This window comes from Bos taurus, chromosome 10, assembly GCF_002263795.3.
Source record: "Bos taurus isolate L1 Dominette 01449 registration number 42190680 breed Hereford chromosome 10, ARS-UCD2.0, whole genome shotgun sequence".
NCBI classification, from domain to species: domain Eukaryota; kingdom Metazoa; phylum Chordata; class Mammalia; order Artiodactyla; family Bovidae; genus Bos; species Bos taurus.
The window spans coordinates 89,980,288-90,000,578 of record NC_037337.1 but is presented as its reverse complement, the minus strand read 5'-3'; the positions used below and the strand labels follow the sequence as shown (position 1 = coordinate 90,000,578).

Below are 20,291 nucleotides of genomic sequence, written 5' to 3'. Positions count from 1 at the left end.
TCCTAATGATGTGAAACTAAGCACGGAGGATGGCTCAGCAATTAGCAGTTATGGCATTCCAACACTACCTTCTGCTTAGTCATCCCATTGTCTGTGATAATTCCTAATTCATCCTCTAGGCATCCCTAACTGCCAACTTCATTTCAGTCATAGAATTAAGCAATATGCCTATAAAGCTGAGCGGAGGAAGACTAACTCTGGAAAGGTCAAGGTTACAGAAAGGCACGCTAAAGAAACAGGACTTACTAGTGACTGGATGCAGCATCTTTCATGGGAACCACTAGCTCTTGTCCTGGAGTGCTAGCTGAATTCATTCGAGCATCTGAGCAGAAGCAATATGTGCTGTGGTGAGGAGCACAGCTTTAGGGTCAGGTATACAGAATGTGGGGCTTTCCTGGTGGCTCAGATGGTAAAGAACCTGCCTGCAATTCGGGAGACCTGGGTTCGATCCCTGGGTTGGGAAAATACCCTGGAGAAGGGAATGGTAACCCATTTCAGTATTCTTCCTTGGAGAATTCCATGAACAGGGGAGCCTGGTGGGCTAATGTTCATGGGCTCACAAAGAGTCAGAAAGACTGAATGACTATGCACAGCATATACTGAATGTGAGACCGGGCAAAGCATTTCATATGATTAAGTCTCATTTCTAAAATGAGGATTATAACACCTTGTAAGACTATGATGAACATTAAACAAGATGATACAAACAAACTGCTCATCTTGGTGCCTGGCATGCAGAAAACACTCATTCTTGGCTATAATTTTTACTGTAACTAGTAACCATCTGTGAAGTCAATCACATTATATAACAATAGCAAAAGATTTTTAACTTTGTATTACAAATTCTCTTGTATACAGACTTACCAGCATCCATTATTTGCTATAAAAAAAAAAAAAAAAGAGGAATAGGGTTCAGTGAAGATCTGTAGAGGGGAAATAATGGATTTGGTCTTAGTGTTTAATTTTCATGCCTTTGACATGTCAGTCATGAGAGTCTCATTCTTCCAGGTATGTAGGTGTGTGGAAAAATCAGTCATAAATATCTGGGAATTTACCTAGTCAATAGGGTAACATAACAACTAGCGTTTCTAACAAGTTTGTTTTTTTTTTTTTTTTAATTGGATCCTTTATCAAAAAGGGAGCTTGCTTATAAATCACCATCAGTGAATCGGGTAAACATTCCAACTACTGACAGGTATACAGGGTGACTTTAATTTCAACTGGGCTTCCCTGGTGGCTCAGCTGGTAAAGAATCTGCCTGCAATGTGGGAGACCTGGGTTCAAACCCTGGGTTGGGAAGATCCCCTGGAGAAGGGAAAGGCTTACCCACTCCATTATTGTGGCCTGGAGAATTCTATGGAATGTGTAGTCCATAGAGTCGCAAAGAGTTGGGAAGATCCCCTGGAGAAGGCAATGGCAACCCACTCCAGTACTCTTGTCTGGAAAATTCCATGGATGGAGGAGCCTGGTGGGCTACAGTCCATGGGATCACAGAGAGTCGAACACAACTGAGCGACTTCACTGGTTCACTGGTTACTTTCAACCATCAATTTCTTCTCACGAGGAGACGACAAGCCTTCTCAGGCCATCCCCTGGTCCAGTGGCCTCACCATATTGTCTTTATCCATCTTCCACTGGGTTCTCTTTTTCTTCGTGAGATTGGAAAGATACAGACATTTTCTGTGGCAATAAAACACACTCCTCTCACACTGCTGCTGCTGCTGCTGCTGCTAAGTCGCATCAGTCGTGTCCGACTCTGTGCGACCCCATAAACGGCAGCCCTCCAGGCTCCCCCATCCCTGGGATTCTCCAGGCAAGAACAATGGAGTGGGTTGCCATTTCCTTCTCCAATGCATGAAAGTGAAAAGTGAAAGTGAAGTCGCTCAGTCGTGTCCGACCCTTAGCAACCCCATGGATTGCAGCCTACCAGACTCCTCCGTCCATAGGATTTTCCAGTCAAGAGTACTGGAGTGGGGTGCCATTGCCTTCTCCCCTCTCACGCTGTGCCATTGCAAAGACGCGCATGTCCTTTCTCTCGGTCTTTGCCTGTCTTGTACACCTTTGTCATCATCATTTACTGCTCGGCTCCCATGCTGCCTTCTCTCTGCTGCTCTCACCACCCTACTCCTGAGGGCATCCTCCTTTTGGTCAGCAGGATAGTTCCTTCTCCTAGGGTTCTGAGATGGGAAGGAAGGAAAAGGCCTTCCTGATAGACTGTCAGGAAAACCATTCAAAGGAAACAACAGACTTTCCTCTCTCCATCTTGAGCATTCTGAATTTTCATTTTCTCAAGAATAGAGGCATAGCCCCCTATGCTTATTGCTTTAGATTTCATCCTGCCCACACCTGTGGGTGACACTGACTTCATTTCTGTCATCTCAACTCCAGAACTAAATTTCAGTCTATTCATAAGGCTGCTCACCCCACAAGCAGGAGTTTAGGCCATAATATCCTTCCTAATTTGGTACCTTTTAGTGCCCTCCCCCTTTTAAGATAATTCTGAAGAAAATAATGTTTGTGTCATCATTCTGTTCAGTCACTCAGTTGTGTCCGACTCTTTGCGACCCCATGGACTACAGCACACCAGGCTTCCCTGTCTATCACTAACTCCCGGAGCTTGCTCAAACTCATGTCCATCAAGCTGGCAATGCCATCCAAACATGTCATCCTCTGTCGTCCCCGTCTTCTCCTGTGTCATCATTAAAAGACTACAATTTGGGTGACGAACAGTGTTCATTTGATTAAGAATCAGGAAATTAAATTTTTTGAAGATTTATGCCTGCCACTAATCACCCTGAGGCTTTGGGCAATGCATGTCCTTTCCACAAGCCTTGGCTTCCCCATTTGTGATATGTGAATATTTTAACTGAGCTTCCCAGTTGGTGCAATGGTAAAAAAACCTGCCTGCCAAAGCAGGAGATGCGGACTTAATCCCTGGGCCAGGAAGATCTCCTAGGGTAGGGAATGGCAACAAACTCCAGTATTCTTGCCTGGGAAACCTAAGGACAGAAGGAGCCTGGTGGGCTACAGTCCACGGGGTTGCAAAAGAGTGAGACACGGCTGAGTGATTCACACACACACATACATACACACACACACACACCCACCCACCCAACAGGCCTCTTTGGAGGACCCTGAACTCATACCCATTAGAAGGCTTTGCTTCAGTGGATATGATCTCTATTAACATTTGTCTCTCTTTTAGGACATATGCTTTTTAACATTTTTCTATTGCATCATCATTCAGGAAGATATAGATTATTATAACTAGGTACTATATATAGTGAAATATATATATATATATATACACACACACACACACACATTGTGAAAAAAAGAACCATTATTTTGAACAGAATACTGCAATGAACCACTGCTGAATGAAATCTATGAGAAGCTCATCTGCATTTCAAAGATACATATGTCCGAGCTTCAGTGGATCTATGAGAATCAGAAAATGGGAGGAAAGTGGGGACGTGCCTAGACTATGAGGATCCCTACTGTATGTCCCTTGGAAATCCATAGTGTAAATCCCTAAAACTGACATCAACACGTGGAACCCAGCTAACTCCCAGTAAATGCTCATTAAATAAACGAATGAAGAGTGACAACATATGATATTTACTGATACACATTTATCCTCCTTCATGAAATGCTGACTCCAACCACAACCCAGCCAAATAGAATTTCATGGAGACCTTCATTCTCTCTGCAATTCCTTGCTTTACAGAGAAATATTTATTCTTTCAGATTATTAGGGAAAAAAGAACAAATTCACTCTTCAGTTAACTTTCTTCCCTTTAGGATGACAACAAAACAAAAAGTTGTAATGTGTTTTTGGGGCCTGCGTCTCTGTATCAATTCCTAAGAGTATCTGTAGAAATGGTAAATTAAGGGAAAGGAGTGGGTACAATTCATTACCTCAGTGACTTAGTATTGTTTGAGTACACGATATCCAAGGTAGTTTTAGGTCATGCAAATCCTACAGTGGCCAGATATCAGCATAAAAAGTTCAGGTTGTGCTGACGTAAGGAATCACTACAGGTATGTATGGATCTTTGGGCCTCCCAGCTGGTGCTCGTATTAAAGAACCCACCTGCCAAAGCAGAAGATGTAAGAGACTCGGGTTCGATCCCTGGGTCGGGAAGATCCCCTGCAGGAGGGCATGGCAACCCACTCCCGTATTCTTGCCTGCAGAATCCCATGGACGGAGTAGCCTGGCAGGCTACGGTCCACAGGAACGCAGAGTCGGACACAACTGAGGAGATTTCGAACAGCACATGTATATATCTCCAAGCTATGTACACTAACTTAATACAGTTTAATGGCTTGAACTGTGATTGGGAAACAGTTCTAATTTACATATGGCTGCTCTTGCCTGACAGTTCACAACAGATCATTCCTAAACTGGCATCTTGTTTGCTTATTTTTAGAATGTTACAATAGAGCTTTTACCCCTTTATATTTTTGTTTAATTTTTAAAATATTAACTTATTTATTTGGCTACGCTGGGCCTTAGTCGCAGCATGCAGGATCTTTAGCTGTGGCATGCAGACCCCTAGTTGCAGCACGTGGGATCTAGTTCTCAGACCAGGGATTGAATTCAGGCCCTCCCGCATTGGGAGCAAGGAGCCACTGGGCCACCAGGGAAGTCCCTTACCCCTTTATTTATCAACCTTTCCTAGAATTTAATAACTATCACCTTGGCTTATACCTATATACTTTGTGAGGTCATGTGTTTTTAACTCCTTTGCTTTTTCCATCTCCTTTGCTATTTCCTCTGTTCCTTTCTTTGATGAGACAAAACACTCTTTTTGAGAAAACACTTACCTATAATTTAATGCCTCAATTTCACTCTGTCTGCTCTTTAATTGGGTGCTTGATCCCAATCCCTTTATCTTTTTAAAAGCCAGATGAATCACAAAGGTTAAAATACTTTCTTAAGTGGACTTTTCCATACCAGGAACTCACTGTAGGTAAGAGAAACAAACCAAAAGGTGACGATTTGCATACTAGAGTGCAGGGATCAGCCTGAAATCACAGAAAAGGAGCCTGAGCTAAAGGAGAAGAAGCTTCTCTGTGTGTCTCCCTTAAGCTGTTCTCAAAGGAAGCTGGGATGGATGGCACTGTAATCCTAACTGCTAAATGTTCATTAAGTTTCTACTTCTCAAGGCATCATGCATGGATTGATAAGGCACGAACCATCAGCCTTTGTATGGTATATGTGTAATTTCAATTACCCAAAGGTCCACATGTGAATCTCTTAACAAAACAAAAAAAGGATGTATGCCATGCTTCAGCAAACTGGTTGAAACCAAAATACAAGACCTCAGAAGAAGAAGATGACTCTCTTCACCTTTTTGGGAACTGGCTGTCCTTTCCCTTAATAGTCTGAATGAACCTGATGACTTTTAAAACCATGATACAGGAAAATGTGCCAAGGAAGCCCAGCAGACAGTAATGTTCTTAGCCAGAAGTCTGGATCCTTGCTGCAAAAAGTCTTACTTCCCTGACTCTATTTTATTTTAGTTCCTGTTTAGATTATACAAATTGATATTAGAAGATATTAAAGTCACAAATATGATATCATTGAATCATATCTGTGCACTTAAAAAGATAATATTTTCATTGTAGAACACTATTAAGCTTTTATTAAAATAGCATCATAAACCCCAAAACAAACACAGAGGAACTCATGAAGCCAAAATATTTTCATTAGTTCTGGATTAACATCAAGTATTTCTTTATCATTATGCACTGTGGGGGTGGGGAACCCAATATGATGGTCTCATCAACAATATTAGTAATGTTACTGATGCAGAATCCAATTCAACTCTGATGAACTTGAGTTTATTATTTCCCTGAGCAATAGACTAAAGGAAGTAGGATATTCATTTCACAGGCATCTATTAAGCTGCCAAGAATGGTTTCAAGAATATATTCAGGGATTCCCAGGTAGCTCAGTGGTAAAGAGTCCACCGGCCAATGCAGGAGACATAAGTTCCATCCCTGGACTGGGAAGACCCCACATGCCGTGGAGCAACTAAGCCTATGCACCTCAACTATTGAGCCTGAGCTCTAGAGCCTGGGAACTGCAACTATTGAGCCCACACGCCGCAACTCCTGAAGCCTGCATGCCCTAAAGCCTGTGCTCCACACAGGAGAAGCCACCGCAACGAGAAGCCAAGGCACCACAGCCAAGAGCAGCCCCTGGTCTCCGCAACTAGAGAAAAGCCAGCCCAGCAACAAACAACCGGCATCAGTTCAGTTCAGTTCAGTCGCTCAGTCATGTCCGACTCTTTGCAACCCCATGAATCGCAGCACGCCAGGCCTCCCGGTCCATCACCAACTCCCAGAGTTCACTCAAACTCACGTCCATCAAGTCGGTGATGCCATACAGCCATCTCATCCTCTGTTGTCCCCTTCTCCTCCTGCCCTCAATCTTTGCCAGCATCAGGGTCTTTTCCAATGAGTCAACTCTCTGCATGAGGTGGCCAAAGTATTTGGAGTTTCAGCTTTAGTATCAGTCCCTCCAGTGAACACCCAGGACTGATCTCCTTTAGAATGGACGGGTTGGATCTCCTTGCAGTCCAAGGGACTCTCAAGAACCTTCTCCAACACCACAATTCAAAAGCATCAATTCTTCGGTGCTCAGCCTTCTTCACAGTCCAACTCTCACATCCATACATGACCACTGGTAAAACCATAGCCTTGACTAGACAGACCTTTGTTGGCAAAGTAATGTCCCTGCTTTTTAATGTGCTATCTAGGTTGGTCATAACTTTCCTTCCAAAGAGTAAGCATCTTTTAATTTCATGGCTGCAGTCACCATCTGCAGTGACTTTGGAGCCCAAAAACATAAAGTCTGACACTGTTTCCCCATCTATTTCCCATGAAGTGCTGGGAGAAGATGCCATGATCTTAGTTTTCTGAATGTTGAGCTTTAAGCCAGCTTTTTCACTCTTCTCTTTCACTTTCATCAAACCGGCATAGACACAAATAAATACATAAAATTATTTATATATATATATAATTACAAATATATATATATATATAAAAGAACACATATATATCTATTCTTAAACAAAAACAGTTCTCAACAGATCATCTTTTCTATTAGGCAGCAGAAACTAACACAACATTGCAAAGCAATTATACACCCATAATAAAATTTAAAAGGATAAAAAATAAAGTAGAAGATGGCTTGGATAAAATAGAATATCTTCAAGAAAAAAGGTCACCTTTTATTACAGGAGTATACGCTGACAGGATTAGTCATCCTCATCAACACCAGACATTAGTTCTGGGCTTACTCAAAGACGTAGGCACGGTAATCATGCCCGTTTTACAAATGAGGGAACTGAGGGTTAAAGTCAGTTGTCCACAGGCACATAGTTCATTAGCGGTATAGAATGAAAAGGTTGAGCCCAGGCTATTTAGCTCCAGAGTCCTTCTTGCTCTTTGTAATGGTACTTAAATGCCTCTCTTTGCTGGGATTCCAACATAGACAAGCAGAAGTACAAGAAGAAATAACACAAAACAACTGTAACATACTACCACTTTTCTACAACATCCCTTTTACTAGGAAAAAAAAAAAAAAAGATTAGCAAATTATCAAATGCTGCTGCAGCAGATTTCCATTAAAATATTTCTGGTATAAATGGTCACCAAGACTTTGAATGCCATTTGTCCGTGCAGGTATTTGAAGAAGTGAAAGAATGGAAGGTAAAGGTCTGTGAGTGGGTCACTGCTTGAATATGTGACAGCCACATTGTAAAATAGTTGGAGAAAATGAACAAGAAATTTGATAATATGAAGTATTTGGCAAGGGTGATATAAATCTGGACAACCTCTTGGGAATGCAATTTGGCAATATCTATCAATATTTTTGTTATGTACTTACCTGTTGACCTAGTAACTTTACCTTTAGGGATTTAACTAACAGATGTTGCCGTACATGAACTCAAAGACTGGTGAACAAGAGCGTGTATTTTCTCACTTTTAGTAGTGGTAAAAAGCCGAGAAAAAATCTGAACATTTAACAGTAAGGTACTGATTTAATCAAATATAATACTTCCATAAAATGTGACATTATGTGACTATTGAAAAGAATAAAGTAGGTCTTTACATTCCTATAGGGAATAGTCACTAAGACATTTTGTGGGGGGAAAAAGGCAAGATTCAGAAAAATGTGTTACCATTGTGCTAAGCAGAAGGAAGACAAAGAGGAGGGGAGAATGTGGTAATAGCTGTGGTAATTACTATGGAGAACATGATAATAACATTTTACACTCATATCGATTGCCTCTGAAACAATGTTAAAGCACTGATAATTTAGCTTGCGCCTGAAAACTGGGGGACTAAAATTAGGGATACGACGGAGAATTTTTGCAACATTGCCTTTTGTTCCCTCTACAATGTTTAAACTATTTTAAAATAAATGCAGTCTGAATATTTATTAAGCGTTTCCTATTAAATATTTAGGAAGCAGCCTATGAGCATACTCAAATCCACCTACTATTGATACTGTTAGTAAACTTACATATGAGGTGTTTTGTATGTCACAAGAAACATAAAACCTTCCAAAGAGAAACAGAAGTATGTGTTATCTTTTAAAACTCAGGTTTTGATGAATGCTGAAGTACAGCACAACCATTTATTATAGAAATAGAAAGTCTCTGGTGTGATGCCGATAGTTTGGTAGATAATAACACATTACTGTACATAAGATTCTGCTTTGTGATTTTTCTGTCTCCACTAAAACTCTACTGGGAAAAGCGGTATGGTCAGGCTCACAGCAGAGGTGATCCAAACCTTGGAATGGATACCAAAAAGACCACAATTTCCCTCTGAGAAAACTTTTAAGAGTGAAGAGGTTAGCCTTCCTGGTGGACGCGAGAGAAGTATTTCTGAGTTGAAGGGATGAGCTGAGCAAGTCAGCTCTGGGATTTCTAGATAAACCAGGCCTAAAGATGATGCAATTTATTCTAGTACCTAGGCAGGGAAGACAGAGAAAAAGAGAAAACCAGAAGTCAAGTGTAATAAACTGGAGTTCACCAAGCCATGCCTAAATGAAGCAAAGCCACCCACACCTTGTTGACTTTGCCAAAACACTGGCATTGAGTCTGCTTGGAAACTCAAGGCCAAGAAGCAAGGGCGGAAAACAAAGAACAGGTGCTAGGCGAGCAGGTGCAAGAGAAGGAATATTTAGTATTGATAAATACTAGTAGTTTTCAGAGATATGATTTGGAGAGACCATATCCTTGTGATGTTATTTTCTTTCAGATCTTACATTATTGTGCGTCTCTGTGATTCAAAGACAACAGACTCAGTCTGTGGGACGTGGACAAGATTATAAAAGACACAAATGACTACATGCGGTGCTTCAGTGATTTCAGGTCAGTATATTTTTGCGTGACATTGTTTCTTTTCTCCTCTATGTCGAAGAAGAAAAAATTAACCTTGTCACAGATAAATCAGTTAAGTCTTCAAGTTGAAAGCAACTTAGGGGGAGGTCTACATATACCTAAATAATCAGGCATATGCATGGAATTCACAATTTTCATGTGAGATATGCCCCCCCTTTTCAGAAAGAATGAAAAAGTGATCACAGAAGAATTAGCCTTTGAGAGAGAAATATTGGAAAAAAAAAAAAAAGGAGGGGGGAATTGGTATTCATTAATTTGTGTCCACTATATTATTTCATGCTGGACTTCCCAAATGGTGTTAGTTGTAAAGAACCTGCCTGCCAAGGCAGGAGATGTAAGAGATGTGGATTCAGTCCCTGGGTTGGGAAGGTCTCCTGGAGGAGGGCATGGCAACCCACTCCAAAATCCTTGCCCAGAGAATCCCATGGACAGAGGAGCCTGGCGGGCTACAGCCCATGGAGTTGCAAAGAATCAGACATGACTGAAGCGACTTAGCACAACACACATATTCATTCTTGCTACACTCATATTTAATCCATATGAAGTCACTGCATTCATTCAGACAACACAGGACTCACAAGGGATGGGATGAAGGAAGCGTTAGGAACCTGGAGGCCAGAGTCCCAATCAGACGAGGTGAAAGGCCACAAACCATTTTCCAGACTTTCATCCAAGCAAACACCCATGAAATCAACAAGAAGCTCATACCTGTTTGCAGAACCACGTGCCTCCTAGGTACAGCCAGCCTCATGGAACTGGAACCATAGGGGATGGTGACTTCCTCCAGAAATTCCCAGAAAGCAGCCCTGTTTTCTTTAGCTGCGCTCCAGGACACCCTGGAGTTCAACCCACCGTGATGACTGCCAACTCTGTTGCTCTTTGGCAATTTTAAAGTCAATTCTACACTGGAAATTTCTTTACTACTTAATTTTAAATATCCCTGTCAGATGAATCTATCAAACCCAGCAATGTCCCCAGTTCAACCAAAGACTGATTGGCACACTCTCTAACAAATGTCTAATGACTGCAGCTGGAGAAGAATTCATGGTGTGGTATTCTTGCAGGACTGGGAAAGCAGGGCTAGGAAGATTTGGAATGAATAATGCTATCATAGGTATTATGGGGAAAGACAAAGTACTGGAAAAGAGAAGGTAAGAAAGGGAGAAAGGCAGAGAACCTGACTGTTTCTGCCACTTGGAAACCCTCATCAGGGAGCTCGGTCAGGTACTGACAGAAGCGCCCGGCACCAAAGCCGAAAGGAAAAGGCTTTGGAGACCACCGCCTTCTTTCATGTTCAGTGGCTTTCTCTTCACATTGGAAGACGGTCCTTCTTTTTCATGCTCTCTCTCTCTGTTAAAAAGACAGTCACACAAACCCTTAGAGGTAGCCATTCCCCAGAACAAACAATATTTTGAGGCAGATTAAAAAAAAGAAAAACTGCTAATGTCATTGAGTATTTTACCTGATTTCTTTACAGGACAGGGATTCTAAAAAGAAATACGGGAAGAGCTTATGAACTTGTATTTAAACTTAGTTAAAGTTTGATTTACTGTGTCACTTCAAGAGAGAAAAAAAAATTTGTTTAGAAACTTGAGCCATTACCCCTTAAGACTGCTATTGAAATGGCAGCTGGATCTCAGGGGTAAGAATCTCCTTCTCACACTCAGCTGGAAATCAATCTTATTTCTTGTACTGTTACAGTGAAAAACTGTGTAAGAGACAGGATCCGCACACCTATTACAGAAACAACTTGACATTCTGTAACAGGCTGAACTATGAATTTTGATATCATGTGATTAAAAAGAGGGGTTTAGAAGTTCTAGTCCCCTTTGTCTCTTTTACCTCAGCATTTAGCTGTGTAATCTTCTCAAACTTTTCCACTCAAGTGCCAATAAAGCTGGGAATGGAATAGAGAAGATACACAATAAAATAAAATACACAATAAAAATTATATGTCTTTGAAGTCTTATTCTTTTTCTTAAAACATAAAAGGAGATTTACATATTAAATAAGGTTCATGCTTATTTTCATTCTTCTGCATTGTTTCACTTTGCTTTCAAGTATTTATTCCAAATCAACAATTAAAATTAACTTCAAGAAAATGAATCACATTTACGTTATAACTCTACATTATCCTGGGTACATATCTACCCATCTTAGTAGTAAAGATCTTTAGATTAGTTTGAAGAACTTGTGTGTGTGTGTCTCTGTGTGTGTGTCTGTGTGTATGTGTGTGTGTGCGTGTGTGTTTCTCTTCAGCCTGGATGCCAGGAGCAAGCACTATGTGTTCTTTCTTCCATGCTTTCAACAAAAGTAACCTCCTTAGTATGTTACAGATTTATCATGAGAATTCAAAATCAAATTTTCAAAATCCAGTCTTGGCTCTTTACCTAAATATTGATTTAAACCAGTCTTACTGTTTCTATTCTGTGATCAAAGTTGGAAACACATCTTTCCCTGCATTTCCTCTCAATGCTGGTGTTAGTGGCTCTGAATAGAAAATTGTTTGTCTGGCTTAGGAAATCTGCTGACATCTGTAGAATAATCATCATCTTCCCAGGAGAAAGAACCCAGGAACTTGTCTTGTGATGACTCTCCATGGCTAAACAGATGGAATATATGGAGTTAAATGTAAGATAAAGTTTGACTAGAACACAAAAAGCCAGCCCTGATATCCTGATCAAATAGCTCCCTCGGTTCTCTGCTCTGCAAATAAGTCCCTGCAGCCAGAAGATGCCAGCTTCAACTTTGGATGAGGTTTTTTACCTTCATGCTCAACTTTCATTTTAGTTCCTTCTGGAAACTAATGCAAAATGAAAAGACAAAACTTTTCATAGATACACTGTATTTAGTCCAAACACAAATGACTACATGCTATATGATTCAACTTATATAAAATGTCCAGGAAAGACAGAATTATAGAGCCAAAAGCAGACCAACAGCTGTGTTGGACTATGGGAATGCACAAGGATTAACAGCAAAAGGACATAAGAGAAATTTGGGGAGTGCTGGAAATGTTCTAAAGATGTGACTATGGTGATATTTGGACAATCCTAGAAATTAAAAAAAAATCGCTAAATTGCAGGCTTACAATGGATGAATTTTGCGGTATAGAAATTATATCTCAATAAAGCTACTTAAAGAGAAAATGCCAGTCTTTGGAGAAAATGGATGTTTCAATTAGATTTGTAATGATCTAAATATCAGGAGAAATTTCTGGCTAATTAGAAATGTTTAAACACAGCAAAATAGGATATTGCTTAAATTAACTGACAGTGATGCCAAGACAAGCAGAAAGCACTCTACTTTAAGAAGTTGTTGTTTATATCGATTTTTTATTTTTACATTTCTTTTTGTTATTCATTTGTATGGAACATTTACCTCTAAGAAATGGATTTGGGCTTTATTAGTTGGTCATCTTAATAGTGTATCTCCCAAGAAAGAAGGTTAAGCCAGCTAACACCTTTAAAATTTTTTAAAGGATGAGATAAACAAGTCAATGAAATGTAAACGATTACTTCCTTTTTTTGAGTTTGTTCCTACAGCAACAAACTAGCAAGGAAAGAAGCAAAAAATGAGGACATAATACTGAGAATTATATGTGCTAGATGCTTCATTGAGTTGGTGACGTCGGGTCGGCATCACCGACTCCATGGACATGAGTTTGAGCAAGCTCCAGGAGTTGGTGATAGACAGCGAAGCTCAGTGTGCTCTAGTCCATGGGGTCACAAAGAGTTGAACACGACTGAGCGACTGAACTGAGATGCTTCATCAATCCAACTTTGTCTTCCTGCTTCACACAGAGACTGTATTTCTCAACTTCCTTTGAGTTTAAGATGGAGCTACATCTCACAAAATATGAACAGAAGGGATGTATGGCATTTTTAGGCAAAGCAATAAAACACGCTGCGTAACCACCCAAGCTCTCTCTCTCTCTTCCCTGTGGGAACAACTGGAAGTAAAGAAATAACTCCAAGGTAGTTGAACCCAAGTCATGAAAGAATCTTAGATGCCTGAATTATTTCTTTGAAGAGAACTGACCAGGAGAGCTGCTCAACTGGTATGAGACTGACCGAACAAGAATGAAATCTTTCTGTTGAGCCACTGAAGTGTTGGGACTGCCTGTTGTAGCTAATCGCCCTAACCGATTACCCAAGTTGCTTAATTATTACTTAACTGCCTTGCCTATATGACATGCTGTAGGACTCAAAAGTATATTTCTTACTTTCTTTCTTTTATCAACTGGTCCTATCTTTCCTTCACATCCATCTTTCCTCTTTCTCCTTCTATTCTCCTACTTCATGACTCAAGTTAATGTGCATTTCTCAGACAAAGGAAGAAATGTGTGAGTAGTATTCAGCCTGTCCCTCATTAAGATCCTTCTTCAAGAGGTGGAATGTTTAAATAGGATAAGGTAAAAATAATAATCTGCCATTCTTTATTCAGAAGAACTAGAATGCATCTCAAGTCTTTGGTTAAAATGAACGTGTCTCAAGTCTTTGGTTAATACGTTGCATTATTACCAAGAGCAATGCTGTGCCCGCCCTCCTACAAAAAAAAAAAAAAAAAACAGAAAGTTCAACCCTGTAGCAATATATGCCAGGAAAGAAATGTCAGAGTTGGCAGCCACCTTGTGGGTCATGAAACCTGCTTTCATTTTCTGAAGTTTTCGGTAGTGGAGAAGTGCATTATGGTTGCTCTAACACTTTTTTGTCCAGCCCTGAGAGTTATTTTCCCAAAACAACAGATTACCATTTCAATTCATTTTCAAGCTATTTCATTAGCCAGGTGCCCTTTCCTCCTTTTCTGCATATAGAACCAATGCAAGGAAAGAAGAAAGGACCTGCCTTGATCTAGAAACCACATCTTGGGCCACACTCAGCCCAAATCATCACCCCAGCCCTTCAGCTTGTCAACCCCAGTTCCCCCCAACTCCATCGTCAAAAAAATAAAATAATTCAAATGAAAAACAGCTCATAAAACAGTAAATAAAATAAAGTCAGTTTTCTTTTTTAAAGAACAAAATGAAACTTGAGGGAAAACTTACTGGAGTTACAGTTTATCCTGATACAGTCTAGATGGGGAAAAATAAATGAAAGATGAAATTGCATCCTTCAAGGTAACAGCTGCAGACATCCAAAACAATCAGTCCACCCTTCCGGGGACAGACACACGCAAGAAATGTGGCCATTTTATATATATATATATATATATACAGTAGGCACAAGTTCAAGGGTGGGTGTATATGTACAGTATATTGTTTTGTAAAGTTGGATACATATATATATACACACACACACATATATATACACATATGTATAGAGATATATACTGGTATACATATATATCCACAATAGACACCAAGTATGCTGCTTTTTTTTTCCTTCAAAAATCCAGTTCATTATTATTAATGTATTTCAAACCCAGACTTTGAAATATTAATTTTGTTAAACTTGGAAAATACTGCAAAAATTTCCCCACCAAATGCAGCTTATATTTTGTTTCCCTCTATAATTTGTTTTTCTTGAAATTGCTCTTTAAAAGTAGCAAAAATACAATTTTTGTTTTAATATTCTAAAGATAATATCACCAGTCTGACATAGTATATCATTTTTTCAAATTTTGTTTCTCAGAGCAGTATTTAACCCTTTCCCTTTTTCTAAAACCAAACTCCCTCCGCCCTCTTTAAGTCAGGCCCCAAATGCAATAGAAATTCACATAGGCAGACTTGCCTTTGTCTTCAGAGGTAAGAAAAGGGTTAACACCACCTGGTCATTTCCTGTCATAAAATGGCCACTTGCAAACAGCTAACCGCACAAACACCCATCCCAGATTTTAGAGAGGCGGGGCCGGGTGCTGGGTCCAAGGAGTTGTATGACGTTAGCCCAATTGACTAGGGTCTCTGCTGCGGTTTCAAAGGCCCCCAGACCAACCCCTCATGGAGCCCATCTCCGTCTTCCTGCCTGAATGCTCAGACTGAATCAAGCGCCCACAGCATTCGAGGAGAAGGTGAGTTGGGTGCATGGGGAGGTGGTCCTGGGCACCTTTGACATCCGACCTATCCCATCCTGTGACCCTGCATCTTGAAGAGAAAAGTCCCTTTTAAAAAAAAAGGGGGGGCATGGAATAGAGGGAATAAAAAGATGGCTATTTTTTCCAGTTCTGGTCACCAGAAAAGGTATTTTGGGTCAGAGATCAGAGCATCTATCCTTTTATTAGCATCTGTTTGGCGCCATGGACACGTGGCCCAGAGGTCAAGCAAAGAGTTAACGGGCAGGTGATGGGGCAGAAAGGTCAGAGATGTGTCTCAGGCGCATTGTTAGCAGGCTGCCCACCTGAACCTAAGTTTGTTTTTTTTTATTATGATCAGAATTCACATAAGAATGTGTTTAAAGTCAGATATTAAAAGGTAAAAGGAAAATGATCAAGGAAAGAGAGAAAATTACAGGAAAAAAAAAAAATACAGCGAGAAACTGTGCTCTTCTTCTAGCTAAAGTTAACCCAGTAGTTTTGGAGGGTTTATGGAAAGATAATGCCACCTTTTAAATGTCCCAAAGTAAATCACTTTAAGCAAGTCAGTGTGAAAGAAATGAGTGGCGAGTGACGGGGCAGAATAAAACTACGTGAATCCAGACAGGAGCAATTTATAACACCCAAACATTCTGAGGAAGGTGGGGGCGGGAAGCTAATTTGTTCCCCAGAACATCTCTTGAGAAAAATCTGGGTTTGGTTTCATGCGGTTAGGTTTGTCATGTGTCGTCAACCGCAACAGAAAAGTGGGAGCAAACAGCCCTGGAGCATCTGGTACGATCGCCGGACAGAGGAGGCTATGCCCCTGGTGGGGACGGGGAGGGGAGGGCTGGGGGAGGGGAGAAGCAAGGTCTCAGCTGCTGGAGAAATGCCCTTCCCTCGTGGATGCAAGAAGGAGGGGAAGCAGGTGTGCGGGCACGCTTCAGAGAAGGAAAGGGAAAGAGGGAACCTAAAGCAAGAAACCCAAGAACTTTAAAGGAGAAGTGGTTTTCTGCTTGGGTTTCTGTGCAGCTGAGGCTCTCGTCTCTGTCAAGGATCTGATCTAGGCAGAGGTGCTGGGTCGGGCTCATCTTTCTGGGTTCATCCACATGGTCCCATGAACTGAATGGTGTCTTTAAGTCAACATGAGGACTTGGAGCTTTCAAGACAGCAAACAGCTGGGTATGTTCAGTTGAGAAGTAGAGAATGATTTTGTTACCTTACTTGAAACACATACTTGGGAAGAAAAATCTACCCCAGGCCCTTGTTCATAGGGTCTGAGAGAGTGGTCTTGCTAGTGAGGATGTACTTTTTAATGAGAAATGAATCAGAAGAACTGTCCTGGCAAGGCAATCTCCTTTAGAGCTCCAGTAACAGCTGAAGTTCTCTCTCTGCCTGAGCCTTGGCATGTATTTGAGGGATGTGGATGTGTGTGTATGATGTTCATTCTTTTTTTGTGTGTCTGTGTGTGTGTTGTTTGTTTCATTTTAGTTAAAAGGAGAAATGTTATTTTCTATATTGATGAGCTTTGGTTTGAGCAAGGAAGAGATGAACGTTCCTAGGAGCTGTGGGTCTTCAATAATGGATACAGTCGACAGGAGTACTTTCTCTGCCTGAGTAACAGAGAACCCATGATGACTGAGTAGTTCAGAAACATGGGTAGTCGCACCACTGTGACCTACTTTCTCTGCTTCCAAAGAGACAGAGCATCTGGAGACCCTGAATGCAATTAACCAAGCTGCAAGACACTGCCTACAAGCCTCCGTCACTGAGGAAGGGTGGCCTGCATCTTGCTGAGGGTTCTACAGGCCCGTGAACGAGGCTGCACCAACCTGATGGACTTGTTGGCTCCACTCACACCAGCACTATGGCAAAAGATGCCTTCTGCGCGTGTGTAAAAGGTGACCGTCATGAAAGCAGCCAGAGTCGTTAAGTCCGTCACATCACTGATCCACAGGATTGATCTTTGGAGGTAATGGATAACCCAGGATGATCCAGTAGTTTAGAAACATGGGTAGTCCCACCTCTGAGACCTACTTTCTTTGTTTCGTGTCTATCAAGCAATCATAAAAACAGGTAACTGATTTATCTCACAAACTTACTGTGGGATTAAAATAAGGGTTTTTTTTTAATATTTAAAAATACTATAATATTAAAATTGTGATTATAGCTTTTAATAGTAAGAGATCAAAATATGATTGGTCAATAGTCAACCTCACAGCTTTAAAAACATGCTATGCTTAGCTGGACACTGTCCATGCCTGCTATCGCCACAGCTGCCATCTTCAGGAAGAAAGACCCTTGGAAAAGCCTAGTCTCCTTGACGTTTAGAAGATATACTACAGCAGAAAAATACAGACATGTATATCATGGGCTTATATGTGTGAACAATTTGAAATAAACAGGAGTGTCATTAGCGCCTGTGTTAGAAAAGAGACATAACTTAAATGGAGGGAGGGATCATCTAAAATTAGTGATGGGGATTTTGTACATAAATGAACACGCTGCTTGGAGATGTTTACTACTATAATCAAAAAAAGGGTACGATGAATTCATGACTGGGAGAAAGAAAGCATTTATGAAGGGGTAGACCCTGGGCAGGGAGGGCAACAGAACCTTCAAACAAACATGAGTATGGAGTGTGTACATACACTTCAAGGAATTTAAGTTCAGTTTCTAGTTATGGTTGAAAGAAAGCTATGTAACTGAAACCAGTAATTGTGGTGAACCATACCCTTCAGAGAAAAGTCACCATTGTTTCTAAAGAAGCACAGAGCTCTTCAGGGTAGACTCACTCTGTTTTGCCTATGATGCCTCGGTCTAGAAGGAGGTACATTGATCACATGCAGAAAGGAGCCAGGAGGCTAGAGCAGAGTCTTTTAAAAATTCACATTGCCCGGATTTTCATGAGAGTTTAAAATGGAAAAATAATGCTTCTAGGAATACATCTGGAATCTATGACTCTGTGTGTGTGTGTGTGTGTGTGTGTGTGTGTGTGAAAGGGAGAGAGAGAGAAACTGTTCATCTTTCTGAATCATCCCCTTTTATCTCCCTCCACTTCCATTTTTCCTTTTAAGATGTGAGACCTGTCACAGTTGGCCTTCTAATCTTACAAAACAAAATCTAAAATGGAAAAAAAAAAGTTATCTGCTTAAAGCCAATGTGCATTTCCCTAGAACCCCAAAGGGCTGAGTATTTCTTATGTCTCTGGCTCTCTCTTACCTTAAAATAGATGGTTAAAAATTGACACTAAATCCTCTTTTCTGGGAGCTAAGTAGGAGGTCATATTTGTTTTCATTTGGGTTCGGGGAGGGGTTGTTCTTGGTTTTAATCTTTTCTGCTGTTTTTCAGAGAAGCTGACAGCCGGCTCCTGGTGGTTGGTTTCAGGTATGCAGTCCGGTTGGGTGGTTTCAGGTGGGGAGCACGATGCAGGGAGGGGAAGGGGGAGGGGACAGGGGGATGCCAGCCCCTGTAGGCTGCTCAGTACACTCTGTTCGCAAGGCTGTTTGCTATGCGGGCCGCAGGCTTTGGGCCTTTGAAGGGTTGAATACCATCTTTTGATTTACCATGGCTGATGGTGGGGAGGACTGGAAACTCAAGAACACTCACAAAGATCCAGCAAAAGAAAAAAAAAAAAAAAAAAAAACCAAACACACACGTACACAAAAGAAAAACCAAGAGACGCACTGACAACAGAAATCCAATGTGGTTGGAAAAGAAAAAGGGCATAGTATTGTAAAAGCTGCAAACTGGAAAAAAAAGGAGACACAACTAAACAAGCCACTGCTCAAAACAGTCTTCTGTGTCCTAGAGCATTTGAGGATTGTAGTACAGGCACTTTTCAAATGTAACCAGTTGACCTGACAGCAGATTAGAGTGGTATGGATTTCCCACCTTCCCAGCAGGCCATCTAGGATTCTGGACCATGTTGTATCTGCTACATGTGTCCACCATGTCATCCCCACACCTCTGACAAGCCATCCTACTGACATCTTTGGGAAGGAGCTGTGTATCTAAACATATTCTACATCCTCAAACCAATCATAGGCTTAGAAAGTTTGAACTCAGCTGTGATAACACAGGCATTGACTTTCTATTGAGTAGAATCAACAGAAACACAGATTGCTTTTTTTTTTTTTTTTTCTTGCAAAAACCAAGAGGTCCCCACTTTCCAAAGTGTATTGATTAGAATTCAGTCAAGGTCAGTAGCCCAAAAGAATGTGAGGCCATAAAAAGAGGAATTTCCAAAGTATTACTATAAGTAATTACAGTAGAAGAAGAGGTCCTTTCTCAATAAAGTTACAATTTGAAATCGCCAATTTTTCAACATGAAGGAAAACTGGATATGTATTATATGAGAACAGAGTAACTGTTAGCAGTGTGACTTAATGATCTTTATAAAAAGGGCTGCTGAATGAGGGTAGGAATGTCAGGAAGGAAGAAGGAGATACGTATCAGGAGACACACTGTCCTTCAATGTGTCAGACTCTAAACTCAGAGAATTTTCCCACAGTGGGATCATGGAAACAATGAGCCTGGTCCTCCCTACTAGGAGAAAGTATAAGGAGATAGTAGTGTTGTCAAGGCCACTAGAATTTCCCATGCGATTGGTCCTTGTGGAGCTTCAAACTGCATTCCCCATCCCACTTATGTGGCTCTGTTCCCTCCAATACCACCCTCCCATTTTGCTTCTATCTCCTGCCCTGGCCCTGCTCTCTAACTTTGACTGTTTTGAGTGGTGACCGAGGAGTTGGACTTAATGAGAATGGAATTGATCAAAAGATGGACCAAAGTAGCGTGTTTCACACAAAGCTAAACGATTCCAAAAAACCAAGAAAGGAAACTTAGAAAACG

The 20,291-nt window shown here is 40.9% G+C and overlaps 1 protein-coding gene across 9 annotated transcripts in view; it reads right to left on the bottom strand.

Annotated features, from left to right (window-relative positions):
• The window catches only part of NRXN3 (neurexin 3), a 1,815,083-nt gene that overhangs the window by 1,101,832 nt on the left and 692,960 nt on the right, over positions 1 to 20,291 (bottom strand). For 7 of the 9 annotated variants that reach the window (XM_059890636.1, XM_059890635.1, XM_059890634.1 and 4 more), the window contains exon 10: positions 14,476 to 14,502. The exons of the other annotated variants lie outside the window; for them this stretch is intronic. In XM_059890636.1, coding sequence (XP_059746619.1) covers positions 14,476 to 14,502 — 27 coding nt within the window. The remainder of the gene's footprint in view (positions 1 to 14,475; positions 14,503 to 20,291) is intronic. 9 annotated transcript variants of the gene reach the window in all.